Here is a 13,448-nt window from a genome sequence, read left to right on the forward strand (position 1 = left end):
AATAAATATCAAATAAAATACTTAAAAGCGTTGGGAGCTGCTGCTAACGAAATTGAAATAAAATTCGTGCAAAGGGTTAAGCGGTTCCTAATGGAAATTTAGGCAACGTTGCATTGTATATATTTGTCCGATTGCAGTATGTTCTTTATATATCTGCTAGCTTCCTGATCACCTCTGTCGGGTTCTTGAAGCAGGCCCAGCTGTATCTGAACAAAACGAGATTTCTAAAGTTGGCGAAGCACATGAAGACGAAATACTGGGACATCGAGTACGACGAGGACGAGCAAGTATACGTTGAATCGACGCGAAAGTTTTTCACTTATGTCATCGTGATCACGTACGGCTGCATGTTGTACGTGGTGTTGGGTTACACCTGGATACCAATTTATGGTGAGTGAGAGGAATTGAACAAAGACAGAAAAATCGTGGTAATATCTTACCGTTTCTTATCGCAAGAGAAATTCGAGATTTCTTCGCCATTTCGTTGATGTTAATAATTAATTGTTACTGCTAACGTTGCATCGTGGTTGCTGCACTTTTGCAATCTTGATTCTTTTCACGTGCGTTCCAGAGACCGTCAGAGGGAATGCGTCAGTAAGAGTGTTCCCGATTAGGATGTGGCCGATTCTGGGCATACCACTTTACGACACGCCGTATTTCGAAATTCTATTCGTCGTCCAGGTATTGCATTTATCTATAATGGAAGGAACAGTTGTTAGTAAAAATTGGAGAAACAAGATTAAATATTTTTTAGCAAAACTTGAGGGGAGAATATTGAAACATTTAAAATGGAATAAGTCCTAAGGGACAGTTGTCTAAAGGGTGCTTGTTGCACCCAAAATACCCAAAATGTTGCATAACAAAAATTAAAAAATTCAGTTTTATTATTTTTACATGGTAGCACGTGTCTGTCACTTTTAGAGTATATTTAGCGTTAATTGTAAAACGATCATTTTGCATTTCTCGACACAAGTGACATCGCGATTTACCAATGTAAAAAATCTCAAAATCAAATCTAAGTGATCAAAACATTATTTATTACTCCCAAAGTATAAAATAAAAATTATAACATGAGTTAGGAAAACGGGGGAAACCTCAATAATTTAGTGATTATTTACATATCAGCCACAGACGAATTAAAATATCGCGGGGTCGTCTTTAGCCCCACGGAGTCATTCTAAAGTTAAAATTAATTAATAATAATTGTTGCTTGCACATACTAATACCAGTATAGTACATTCTTCGATCGAATATCCTCTTTGACCTAAAAAGATTCTGCACTTACAGGCTTTGTGTTGTCTGCAAGTGGGGGTGACATTCGTGTCTCTCGACAATTTTCTGGTTCTCATCAACACACACATAGCCTGTCAGTTCCAAATACTACAACACAGATTTACGAATCTCTGCGACACTGGCAGCAAAGTGATAGAACAGCCTGATTATGCGGACAAGTGTTACAAAAACCTAAAGGAATGTATTCGACAGCATCAAGCGCTGATCGAGTACTGTGGCAAAGCGGAGGCTGTCTTTTCATTTAATATCTTATCATATGTATTGGTATTCAGCGTGGGAACATGCTTGAGCATGTATCAGGCGCTTCTAGTAAGTTGAAATATATAATTACTCCTAAAAGTTACTCTTAATGAGGAAATGAGAGATTCGTGAGACGATTTGAAGAAACTTCTTCCTTAGAACAAATGCAATCCGCGGCTTTGTTTACGAGTTATTAACAAAAAGCACTGACCAATGAGAGACGACTTCAGCTGGCGCGGAGAGGCCGTGCCTGCGAGTAGACGACGCCCAGTTCCGCTGGTTGGCTCGGTCGTCTAACGCCAGGCGAGCTAGCCCCTTATTGGTCAGTGATTCTTGTTAATAACTCGATAATGAAGCATTGCATTTTCATTGATGAAAAAGTTATTATTGATAAAAAAAGTTCATACCATCGCATATACGACTTATATACATCGTGCCGAAAGGGTTAATTTATAAAGACAATTCTCTTTTACAGGGCGATATAACTATCGAGCGACGAATGTGTTTCATAAGCTACTTGGGCGGTATTCTATTCCAATTGGTCCTAATCACTTATTCCTGCGGTTCTATGATAACTGAAAGCACGAACGTCGGCCTGGTTGTCTATGCAACATTGTGGCCCGCTTTGTCGACCAACAGATCCGGCAGAATGCTGAGAAGAGACGTGCACATGGTCATACTGAGATCGCAGAAACCTTGTCAGTTAACTGCTGGTGGATTCTTTCCCGTGTCCTTAGAGACCTCCACTAAGGTAGCTAATTATGGTTACTCGACGCGGAGACATCTGTTCTCGCAAATATTCGCGCATTCGTGGCATGGATTTATCAAATACAAGAAGAAGTATAAATCAACCCTTTGCACTCGATTGGCGACTCCGAGGCACCGCTCGAGATTGTTGCACGATGTTTCGAACACATTTTTACATCCTCGAATTTGTCTATTTTTACAGAACTGTTTAAAGTATGATTGTTATATAAACTCAATTTTGTAAGCGTAAATTGCATTAAGGGGTTGTTTGAAATGGAAATAGTGTAGGTCAGTTGAAAGTGTTGGATTCACAGTCGAAATGGCTTCGAGTGCGAAGGGTTAAAAAGGCCTGATAGAATTTTTCTATTTTTAGAACTAGTGATCTTGTCATTGACTGAGCAGATTCTCCTTCATTTTTAATTTTTGTCTCATAGTATAGTCGCGAAGGAAGAATAGACTGTATCATATTCGCTTTTTTTAACGATGCAGTCAATTGCGTAATAAAATTGCTGTCAAGCCATGCCACGTTTGGTAAATGAGACATTCATTTTCCAGTCAATTGTATTATAAAATAATAATGTTTTTCAGCTCGTCAGTACCGCAGTCTCTTATTTCACTCTGCTGAAGAAGTCGTCGGAGTAGTAATTGGCCGTGTACACCTGAATTGCAATTCGTTTCATGAAGCAGCGAGCTGCCATGAAAACTAGTATCCATGAGTATCGATAGAACTATCACAGAGGTAATAATCATGAGAAGTTCGAATAATATTGAAGTTGTATTGAATTGTGTGTAATGTAATGAATTATTTTTTAAAGAATCTTACAGGATGTAAAACGATATACCAGTAATGCTGATGACTGAGAACTAATGAAATTGATGAAATAAATAATAAATATAGTAGAAGATATGTGACCACTATTTTTCGATAGTGTTCCAAGTGGTCAAATAGCTATTTTCGATGCGAGTCTTAAGAATAAGTATTAAGAAGATAACTTTTATTATCACTGTATTTTCAAGATAAAAATTCGGTGAAATAAAATATATTTTTCGTCTCAATCATTCTCCCTAAAGAAAACCAACATTTCGATTGCATTTTGCTGCAATAATCGCAAGTAGTTTAACCACAAATTTGCAGAGCTCACAATTAATTAATTAAACTAGTATAGAGAATAGTATAGAGATTACTCACCAATTGCAAGAATGATTACAATGATCTCGGTGATACAGTTGTTCATGTTATAACAACAATGGAAGAAGTTCTGTAAAAAGAGAAGATAAAGTTCACTCACTTGGTCGTTAGATTATTAAATACAGATTAACACTTTGCTGACTGGTCATTTGACATTTTTATATTTTCGTGACATTAGTATTGAACAATATTTATTTTACCTATTTCATTTATTTTATTCATCGCGAATAAAATACTAAAAATAGATTTGGAAATTACTGGTTACCATAAATTGTTAATATAATATTACGACAAATACTATTACGAATCATTATTAAAAATCGCGCAATAATTTATCGAAACTCACGGTATCTTCCAAGCCGCATATTCGAGCCCTCATTTATCAATATCTATTTTACTATCTCGTATCATCCATCAACAATCCTCCACGCAACGAAGCCAGAATCTACAATACAGAAGAACCTACACTAATTTCACCAGAGTCCATTTCCACGAGCGATTCTACAGCTCCTAGGATCTCACGTATCATCGAATCGGCTGATTGAAAAGTATCATAAATTATGAAACGCTATTCGGAACGTAACAGGTGTTCAAACCGCGATGAATACCATTTCGACAGGGTACTTTTCACGTTCCTCTAATCCGCGTCGCGTTTCATGCGTGACGGAAGGCGCGACGGCCAGCAAATAGGTGTTTGATATTAAAAAGGATCGATAAGTGGACGGAACTGACAAGTAGAAATAACGCGTGCGAGCGTTAGCCGAGGTCCAACCGACGTGCCAAAGGGAATCAATTGGCTTGTGTTCCTGTCGAACAAGGGGAACGAATGTTCCACCGGTTTATTCGGATTCAGTCATGCGGCTGATACAGAGTAGAGACCTTTCGATCGACGTGACATGCGCGTTGATGAAATCCGTCGGTATATGGTTGGCGACCAATCAGGCCGAACAGAAACGAAGAAATTTGGCGCTGATGTACACGACCAACACGATCATCGTCATCACGATCGTCGCGATGAGAGATATCTATTTCTCCTGGGGAAACGTCAGCGTGAGTATGCTCACTGTGAACGTCAGTGTTCTCAAATTTTAATTAATGGCAAGAGATGGAAATTTTGCTTCGATTTGAATGAAACGAATGACACTCGCATTTATTAAATTATATTATTAATAAGTTCGCTACGATTGCTATTGCAGAATAAAGGGTTAAATTATTACTAGTCTTTGTTATCTGGTGATGATTATGTCTTCGATCATAATACTTTCACTTGTAGAAGTGAAATAAAAAATAAAATGTTGAAGTGAAATAATAAAAAAATTTCTTGTATAATTTTGAGAGAAATATACATAAATTTAGAAAATATTATAAATGTAATAATAAACGTAAATTTCAATTGTTCTTAGATTTGAAAAAATTGTAATTCACACGTGGAATTAATCGTGATTATTCTGTATTTTTAGGATTGTATTTTCGTCACGTGCAACATTTTGTATCTCGCGATCGTTTTGTTCAAGATCGCCGTTTTGTACACGAATAAAACGGAATTCTTTGAGCTAGTCCGATACACGCAGAAGCATTTCTGGCATTGGGATTACGACGCCGACGAAACATTGATTCAGAACGAGTGCAGGAAAATGTGTAGATTTTTCATCATTATAATTACGTTCTGTTGTTTGGGCGTTTGCAATGGATACATGGTGACGCCATTAATAGGTAACTCGAATAAGATAAAAAAGTTCATCGTACAGCCCTAATTTTTCTACAATTATTATTCAGGATTTTTTTAATTACGTTATTTGTTATAATATTTCGTTCTTTTGATTGATCATTATTATTATTGCTATTATGATTGTCGATATGATGGGAAGGCTTAATTATTCCTATTTGTTAATATTTATTAACATCTACTAGTATCTATATTAAGCACTAATATCTATTAATATCTATATTAAACACTAATATTTACTAACATACTACATCAAACATTACGTTTCTCACAAAACTAATTAGGCAATAAATTCAACAAAAATTCAGTTATGCGATCTAGAAAATTATATTCTTCCATTTCTGCATACTTCTTATAAAAATAATCGTTAGATGATAAAACAATAAATTTCTAAAATTTCGCATATTCTCAATGTAATTTTGAAACACCAAAAATGACAAAAATTCGAATAAAACTTACAAAAAATTCCCCTCGAAATAAAATCGTGCACCCACAAATGAGTCATTGTTTCAGAAAACATTGGAAAAAACGAAACCCAGAAAATATTACCCTTCAACATGTGGCTCGATTATCCCGTAGGAAGATCGCCCTGCTACGAAACACTGTTCACCATGCAGGTACTATTACTGTCATTCAACAAAAGCATCATCAATGACAGCCGATTACTTTTATTTAGATGCTGTGCGTGTATCACGTCGGTATCTGCTATATTTGTTTCGATAATTTCCTGTGCCTGCTGAACTTGCAAATAGCCACTCAATTTCGCATATTGCAACACAGGCTGCATAGTTTGACCAGCATCGTCGAGGCGGTTGCCGATAACGAGGAAAGTCTGGCGAGAGTTTATCACGAGAAGCTAGCGATGTGCGTTCGACGGCATCAAGAGCTTATCGAATACTGTAAGCACCTCGAGAACATATTTACAAAGATCATACTCGGGCAGATGCTGTTCCTGAGCCTGGTGCTGTGCCTCGTCGGCTACCAGCTGTTTTTGGTAAGCAATCGATTGTTTGTCGACCGCTGATTTTCTGAATTAATTGCGAAAGACGCTCGAGTGAAAAACGCTTTAGAATATTAAAAATTGCCTGTTTCAACTAAATGTAAACATATGTTGGCAAGGGTATAATAATTTAGTTGATGATACAGTAAGTTGACTTTAATTGTTACTCGGCTTCTAAATAATAATAGAGTAGGAGATTAATTTAAGAAGTGGAGATGCGATTATTTGAGCCTCGCGATTCGACTTTATATTCGCTGATTATTAATAATTATAAATACAAGCTGCAAGGCTAGAATAATCGTGTCACCTCTTCTCTAATTGTCCAATTTTTTTACAAGCCGAGAAACAGTTGCAGAAATTTCACTGCAATTTTTTTTACAATTTATTATGCTCTAAACATTTCTCGAGACAGCACTGAATGTCTATTCATTGAGTGTTCAATAAAATTATATATAAAATGGAAACAAAAAATATATATATAAAAATAAAATAAATTAAATTATATACAGCCTCAAATAATATTTTATGCAAAATATGTTATTAAATTTTAGACAACAAGCTTACGAATTCCTCTGATAACATTAACTTGTCACGTGCGTCGATAAGAAAATGTCTAATAAAATGGTTTTTGTATTCCATTGAACATTTACAAACTAAATAACAGACCGACGAAGAATTGTTAACTTACACGTGTGATTTTGTCGTTAGTTAGACACACCTCCGTCCCGTACCATCGCTCTGGTCATAAATTTGTGCGGCACGCAGACCCAGCTCTTAATGTACACGTACACTTGCGACGGCATAATACGTCAGAGCCTGAATGTCAGCAAAACGGCGCTGTCCGGACCGTGGCCAATCTTGCCGATGAACAGAGTCGGCAGATTACTGCGGAAGAGCGTATTGCTCATGATTTTACGGTCGAACCAACATTGTTGCCTCACGGCCAGCGGCTTCTTTCAAGTATCGTTAGAAACGTACACTAGTGTAAGGATTTCTCTAAATTCCACCGTTTTTGATATTAACGCTTAGCCAACCGAATAGGCTAAACTCTCAGTTTCAAATTGAATCGTCTAATAACTAAAAGAATAAATTTATTGCGTTGATTAATAATATATTTTTTTAATTTTATTACGTTTTCCATGATGTACGATTATTGGAGAAATAATCGATGTTGTATAAGTTTTTGCTTTGAAATTTTCATTTAATCGAATAATATGCAATAATATTTTGCATAATATTTTTTAGGTTTCTGGCACGGTCGACTAAGTGTTAATTATAGAAAAATCATAATCATTATATAGCGGTTCCAATATTATCTAATATCTCCGTTTATCTGATTTCTAAACAATTTTAATAAATTCGCAGTAACATGTCAAATTGTTTCAACGCTTTTGCAATTCTCCGGTTCATCGATTCATTTTTATCATAAATGCACAAAATCTGCGATTTGATAAATGTTTAACGCTCAGCAAATTTGTTTTAGGTTCTCAGCACTGCTATGTCATATTTTACGTTACTAAGACAGCAAACTGTCGATAAAGCGTGATTAAATGGAAAAACTAATCGACGGCTATAAAAACGAATATTGGAACGTCCTGTCTATTGCGTTAAAGTATGCTGCAAGGCAAATGTTTAGTAAACCTCCATTAGTGATAATACATGGATGAAAAGCACAGTGTTTAATGTCTTTAACCCTCTGCGGACGTCTGACTTTCCGAGAAGAGTATCTATTATTATAATTAATAACTCTATTATCTATAATATATAATTGGAAATATATTATATAATTAATAACATTCTGATTCAGTACAATATGCGACTGAATATGCGAATCGAAATTAGAAAACAGAAGAAGAGTTTTTTTTTATTTTTAAAGTATCGCAAAATTGAAATTATATTTCATTAAACATTAACAATTCGGTACGCGGTAATGATTTGCTATTGTGCTTGGCGCACTTGTCAAGGTATAGTTCGCACGCTCTTCTTACCTTTTAGAAGCCATCGCAACGTTCGGACAGTAACTTCGATTAGGATCGCATCGGGAGCTGACTGGTACGACCGACATCCGTTAGCACTCTGTTCCAATCGACACTGGTAGGGTGAACGGATCGTAACGGGCTGTAGAATAGTCACACCCTCGATACCATGAATAATAGATCAATGGACGCTTGCGTCTACGTCTAGTGTTTCTTTTATCACGCGCGAAGATATACCGTAGCTTTCACAGCTACGCAGCTGGCACGGGTTGTGATCAAAGCGATGTCAAACGAGATAAGCACTGGTGGCCGTCGATGCACGACGGTCGGTTGATACTTCGCCACTCCGTTTCTCGTTTAAAAAGACCCTATGACAAAAGAAGACATTTCCATCACCCTGTCGTCTTTCCTTCTGAAATGGGTAGGTTGTTGGCTCGCGGAAACCGACGGGGAACGAAGATTGAGCGCGTTCGCCGTGGTCAACACATTCGCCATGCTGATCTTCAGCATATACATCGACGTGACCGACATGTATCACAGTTTGGACGACATCGACGTGAGTGCAGACCGTTTCCCCGGTTCCCGTCGCCGTTTCTCTCGGACACCCCGTTCCGAACAGTTCTCGGTTCGGTCACGCGTCCGTTCGGAAATCTTCGCGATCGGTCGCTTCCTGAAATTCGAGTCGAGTCCCTCTTGACATAATTTCATGCCCAAATAAATATATTTTTATAAAACTCGCGAAAGAAAATCAGGATTGCATCCTAGAAATTGTTTCAATATACTCTTGAAAATTTCAAAATATGACAATTGTGTAAATGAAATCTTTATTTCTATATTTGTTTCATCCTTTATTTATTTAAATTGCCTTATTTTTTAGTTAGAATAAACATCAAATAAAATTCTTAAAAGCGTTGGGAGCTGCTGGTAACGATATTGAAATAAAATTCGGAGTGCAAAGGGTTAAGCGATTCTTAATGGAAATTTAGACAACATTGCATTATATGTTTGCTGAATTGCAGAATTTTCTTTACGTAGCTGCTAACTTTTTAATGTCCGTCACCGCGTTGTTGAAGTACACGCTGTTGTATCGGAACAAGCTGAGATTTTTGAAGCTAGTGATCTACACGAGAACGTACTTCTGGGACGTCGAGTACAACGAGGACGAGCAAGTATACGTAGAATCCGCTCGGAAATTTTTCACGTTCGTCATCATCGTCACGTACGGGTGTGTGTCGTACCTCGTGCTAAGTTACATCTGTATACCATTTTATGGTGAGTGCGAGAAAATTAAAGAATGTTGTGTATAGTGTCTGTTTCCAGTCGAGAGTATCGCGATATCGAAATAATTTCTTTTCGGCGATAGTATTTCTACCAACGATGTATAGTTATACATAACAATATATAGTTACATATCGTTACCTATGTTGCATCCTGCTTGTTGCACTTAATCGATCTTGACTTTCTACCCATGCATTTCAGAGACTGTCACAGGGAATGGGTCGGTTAGGGTGTTTCCCTTAAGGATGTGGCCGGTTCTGGGGATGCCAGTTTACGACACGCCGTATTTCGAAATTCTGTTCGTCGTCCAGGTATTGCATTTACCTATAGAGAGAGCTCAATTGTTAGTAAAGATAAGTGTATATAGTTTCCAACCTAATACTATCTTTGGAAACTATGAAACGGGCGTTTGTCCTAGGTCTATGCACAGCTGCAGCGCCCGTTTCATAGTTTCCATCCTACTACTAACTTTGGAAACTATGAAACGGGCGTTTTTCCTAGGCCCATGCACAGCTGCAGCGCCCGTTTCATAGTTTCCAACCTAGTACAATATCCTAGACGACTATAAAGGACTCGATGCACTTAAAACGACATTCTAATTTCGCAGGCGGTATGTTGTCTGCAGATCGGCATCGCCTTCGTGTCTCTCGACAATTTTCTCATTCTCGTGAACACGCACACAGCCAGCCAGTTCCAAATACTGCAGCACAGACTGTTGAATTTGTCGAATGCCAGCAGCAAACAGATCGGAATGCCTGATTACGCGGATAGATGTTACAGAAACCTCAAGGCGTGTATACAACAGCATCAGATGCTTATCGAGTACTGCATCAGAGCGGAGGCTGTATTTTCATTTAATATATTAATGTACGTGGTGGTGTTCGGCGTGGGAACCTGTTTGAGCTTGTATCAGGCGCTCCTAGTAAGTTGAAATTATATATAAGGTGTCTCAAGAGTTACTCTCGACGAAGAAATAAGGGATCCATGAGGTGATTCTAAATAACTTTTTCCTTTGAGCGATTGCAATCCGCGGCTTTGTTTATGAGATATTAAAGAAAAACGCTGACCAATGAGGGGCGAGCTCTGCTGGCGCGTAGAGGCCGTGCCTACGAGTAGGCGGCGCCCAGTTCCGCCGATTGGCTCGGATCTCTAGCGCCAGGCGAGCTCGCCTCTTATTGGTCAGTGATTTTTGTTAATAACTCGTAAGCGAAGCAGCGCATTGCATTTTCGTAGAGGAAAAAGTTACTTCAAATGACCTCAAGTACCTCTATCTTCAGATTTATAGACTTTGTTGAGACACCCTGTATACTGGAACCTCGATTCTCCTAGCTAAGTGAAAGTATAGCTAATAAAACAGTCTCTCAATTAGCTACTAAGAACTTAATCTTTCTTAAATTAAATAAAAATTCGTTTTGCATAATTAACATCTCAAATTATGAAAAATAACACTTTCGATGCAGCAGATAAAATTCACATCGACTATTTAACGATTCGCCTATGGACCCTTTATGGAATGATCTTTTACAGGGCAATATAACTATCGAGCGACGGATAAGTTTCGTATTCTACGTAGCTGGCATTATATTACAACTAATATTGATTACACATTCCTGCGGTTGCATGATAACTGAAAGTGCAAACGTTGGACCGGTTGCGTACGCAACATTGTGGCCGGTTTTGTCGACCAACAGATCCGGCAGAATGCTGAGAAGAGACGTGCACATGGTCATACTGAGATCGCAGAAACCGTGTCAGTTAACTGCTGGGGGATTCTTTCCCGTGTCCTTAGAGACCTCCACTAAGGTAGCGTAATGAAATCGCTATCGAGCTATGTCACGTTTGGTAAATGAGACATTAATTTTACAGACAATTGTATTAAAAAATAATAATGTTTTTCAGCTCATCAGTACCGCAGTCTCTTATTTCACTCTGCTGAAGCAGACGTCCGAGTCATAATTAACCTTATGCTCGTGAACTGCAATTCGTTTCATGAAGCAGTGAGCTGCCATGAAAACTAGTATCCATCAATATCGATAGAACTATCATAGAGGTAATAATTATAAGAAGTTCATATAATTTTCGATCACATGATATCGAAAGTGTATTAAATTGTTTTTGAAATGATTTTACAGAATGTAAAACGTTGATATCTGCACTGGTAACTAACACGATGTTACAACGATGTACCAACAAGACGATGTTTGCAGTAATGGTTAAAGCAAAACGCGATAGTAATGAAATTAATAATAAATATAGTAAGCGAGATGCAATCTCATTATTTCAGTGTGATTTTAAGCGATCAATTTGATAATTTCGATACAGGTAACAACATGATAATATTTATTGTCACTGTAGTTTCGAGATAAAGTGCTCGGGTGGAGTAAAACATTTTTTTGTCTCTATCATTTTTACGAAAGAAAATCTGATAATTTTTAAGATTTGATCATTTCTAAAATTTGATAATATATAAGATTTGATAATTTCTAAGACTTGATAATTTTCAAGACTTGAAAATTTTTAAGTGGACGAAGGATTTGATGTATTTGAAATAGTAACGTGTAGCTTAAATTGGAAACAGTGATAACATTAAATGAATTTTAACAGTATCGATACGTATATTATTTCTAGGCTCTGTTTAGAAATTTCTATTTACTCCCATATGTCCCACATAACCACAGAAATCATTATTTTTCATATAAATCTGTAGTATAATATTTTCTCCGGCAATATACTTATAATGACATAATATATGTCTTTGACGTAATCTTGACATAATATAACGATACAATATATGTTTTTGTAACAGTTAACATAATTCTCTTGACTTGACGTAATAATTTTAACCTGACATAACCTAGACTTGACATAATAACCTCAACTGAACATAAAAACCTTAACTCCAATCATTCCAAATTTCAAATTTTTGAATAAGCTCTCCAAATTCAACGCCCCAAAATATCAAAGTACATCAAAGACAATACGACGAAGATAAACGTGAAACATCAAAAAATCGTGCGACATCTATAAAAAGCAAGTGAATATAGACTTAGCAAAAATGGTCCTCCCTCAAACAGCGTGTTCCACGTCGCACCGGCATGGTTCCTGGCCGTGTTCTTCGTCGAAGCAAGCAAGAGCAACTGAAGCAGCGGTTCAACCACGAATAATGCCTTCACCGAGCCGGTACTTCGACGCGTGGCAGAGAGGGTGTGCCGCGAGCCGTGCAGGATAGGTGTTTGAAGTTAAACAGAATTGATAAGTGGATCGCGGTTGACAGGTAGAAATGACGCGCGCGCGATTGCTGGCCGGGGCCCACAGCTGACACCCGAGAAAATCAATTGGCCAGTTCCTGTTCGCAGTGAAAAACAAATGATTGCCGGCCGGTATTCGAGGCCTGGCCATGCTGCTGATGCAGGGTAGAGACGTTTCGATCGGCTGGACATGCCTGTTGATGAAGTCTGTCGGCATATGGCTGGCGGCCGATCAGGCCGAACAACGGCGAAGAAACGCGGCGCTCGTCTACACGATCAACGCGATATCCATCGCCACTTGCATCGCGTTCAGGGATATATATTACTCTTGGGGAAACGTCAGCGTGAGTATGCAATCCTATATAGCAATTCTCTAGGCTATTGTTACTCACCATCGGCTTTTGTCTTTTGACAAATTACGTCACATTATTTCTTGGGGATTTTTCAAGCGTTTGCCACCTGTTGTGGTCCGAAATTCCAGATTTTAATTTTACTCCAGATTTGAAAAAAAATCTTTGGTCTAGGTTATTAACCCTTTCGTTACGAGTGCTGAGTATAGTTGGCGTTATTTAAATATGATGTACATAATATAATAGAGTGCAATAAAATAAAATACAATGCACTGAAACAGAATAAAATGCAGTAAAATACAATACAATATTATATACTACAATATAATATTATATAGCACAATATAATATATTATATAGTACAATATAGTATTATATAGCACAATATAATATATTATAAA

The 13,448-nt window shown here is 37.5% G+C and overlaps 3 protein-coding genes across 8 annotated transcripts in view; 2 read left to right on the plus strand and 1 right to left on the minus strand.

Annotated features, from left to right (window-relative positions):
* The window catches only part of LOC144478603 (odorant receptor 13a-like), a 4,828-nt gene extending 1,525 nt beyond the window's left edge, over positions 1 to 3,303 (plus strand). The window contains exons 2-7 of one of the 2 annotated variants that reach the window (XM_078196629.1): positions 138 to 390; positions 572 to 681; positions 1,288 to 1,602; positions 2,009 to 2,284; positions 2,869 to 3,019; positions 3,096 to 3,303. In XM_078196629.1, coding sequence (XP_078052755.1) covers positions 138 to 390; positions 572 to 681; positions 1,288 to 1,602; positions 2,009 to 2,284; positions 2,869 to 2,922 — 1,008 coding nt within the window. In that variant the 3' untranslated portion in view covers positions 2,923 to 3,019; positions 3,096 to 3,303. The remainder of the gene's footprint in view (positions 1 to 137; positions 391 to 571; positions 682 to 1,287; positions 1,603 to 2,008; positions 2,285 to 2,868; positions 3,020 to 3,095) is intronic. The other variant, XM_078196630.1, reaches the window with a different exon arrangement.
* The window catches only part of LOC144478605 (uncharacterized), a 25,728-nt gene extending 15,494 nt beyond the window's left edge, over positions 1 to 10,234 (minus strand). For 3 of the 5 annotated variants that reach the window (XR_013495377.1, XR_013495378.1, XM_078196631.1), the window contains exons 1-6: positions 8,620 to 8,756; positions 8,184 to 8,539; positions 6,884 to 7,080; positions 3,470 to 3,539; positions 441 to 694; positions 173 to 206 (exon numbers count right to left, since the gene is read on the minus strand). Coding sequence is in view for 1 of the 5 variants with exons in the window: in XM_078196631.1 (XP_078052757.1) it covers positions 173 to 206; positions 441 to 480 (74 nt within the window). In the remaining 4 variants the exon portion in view is untranslated. Of the gene's footprint in view, positions 1 to 172; positions 207 to 440; positions 695 to 3,469; positions 3,540 to 3,815; positions 3,915 to 6,130; positions 6,158 to 6,883; positions 7,081 to 8,183; positions 8,540 to 8,619; positions 8,757 to 9,590 lie in introns of those variants that run through there. The other 2 variants (XR_013495379.1, XR_013495380.1) reach the window with 2 other exon arrangements.
* LOC144467733 (uncharacterized) lies at positions 4,168 to 11,405 on the plus strand. The gene is made up of 13 exons (XM_078176649.1): positions 4,168 to 4,519; positions 4,930 to 5,182; positions 5,709 to 5,812; positions 5,872 to 6,189; positions 6,904 to 7,179; positions 7,679 to 7,737; positions 7,809 to 7,819; positions 8,537 to 8,727; positions 9,191 to 9,443; positions 9,651 to 9,760; positions 10,057 to 10,371; positions 10,977 to 11,252; positions 11,349 to 11,405. Exons 1-13 carry the CDS (start codon positions 4,325 to 4,327, stop codon positions 11,403 to 11,405), a joined length of 2,418 nt encoding a protein of 805 aa, XP_078032775.1. The 5' UTR covers positions 4,168 to 4,324.
* Positions 11,406 to 13,448: the final 2,043 nt, after the last annotated feature.

Source organism: Augochlora pura, chromosome 3 (genome assembly GCF_028453695.1).
Source record: "Augochlora pura isolate Apur16 chromosome 3, APUR_v2.2.1, whole genome shotgun sequence".
Taxonomy (NCBI): Eukaryota; Metazoa; Arthropoda; class Insecta; order Hymenoptera; family Halictidae; genus Augochlora; species Augochlora pura.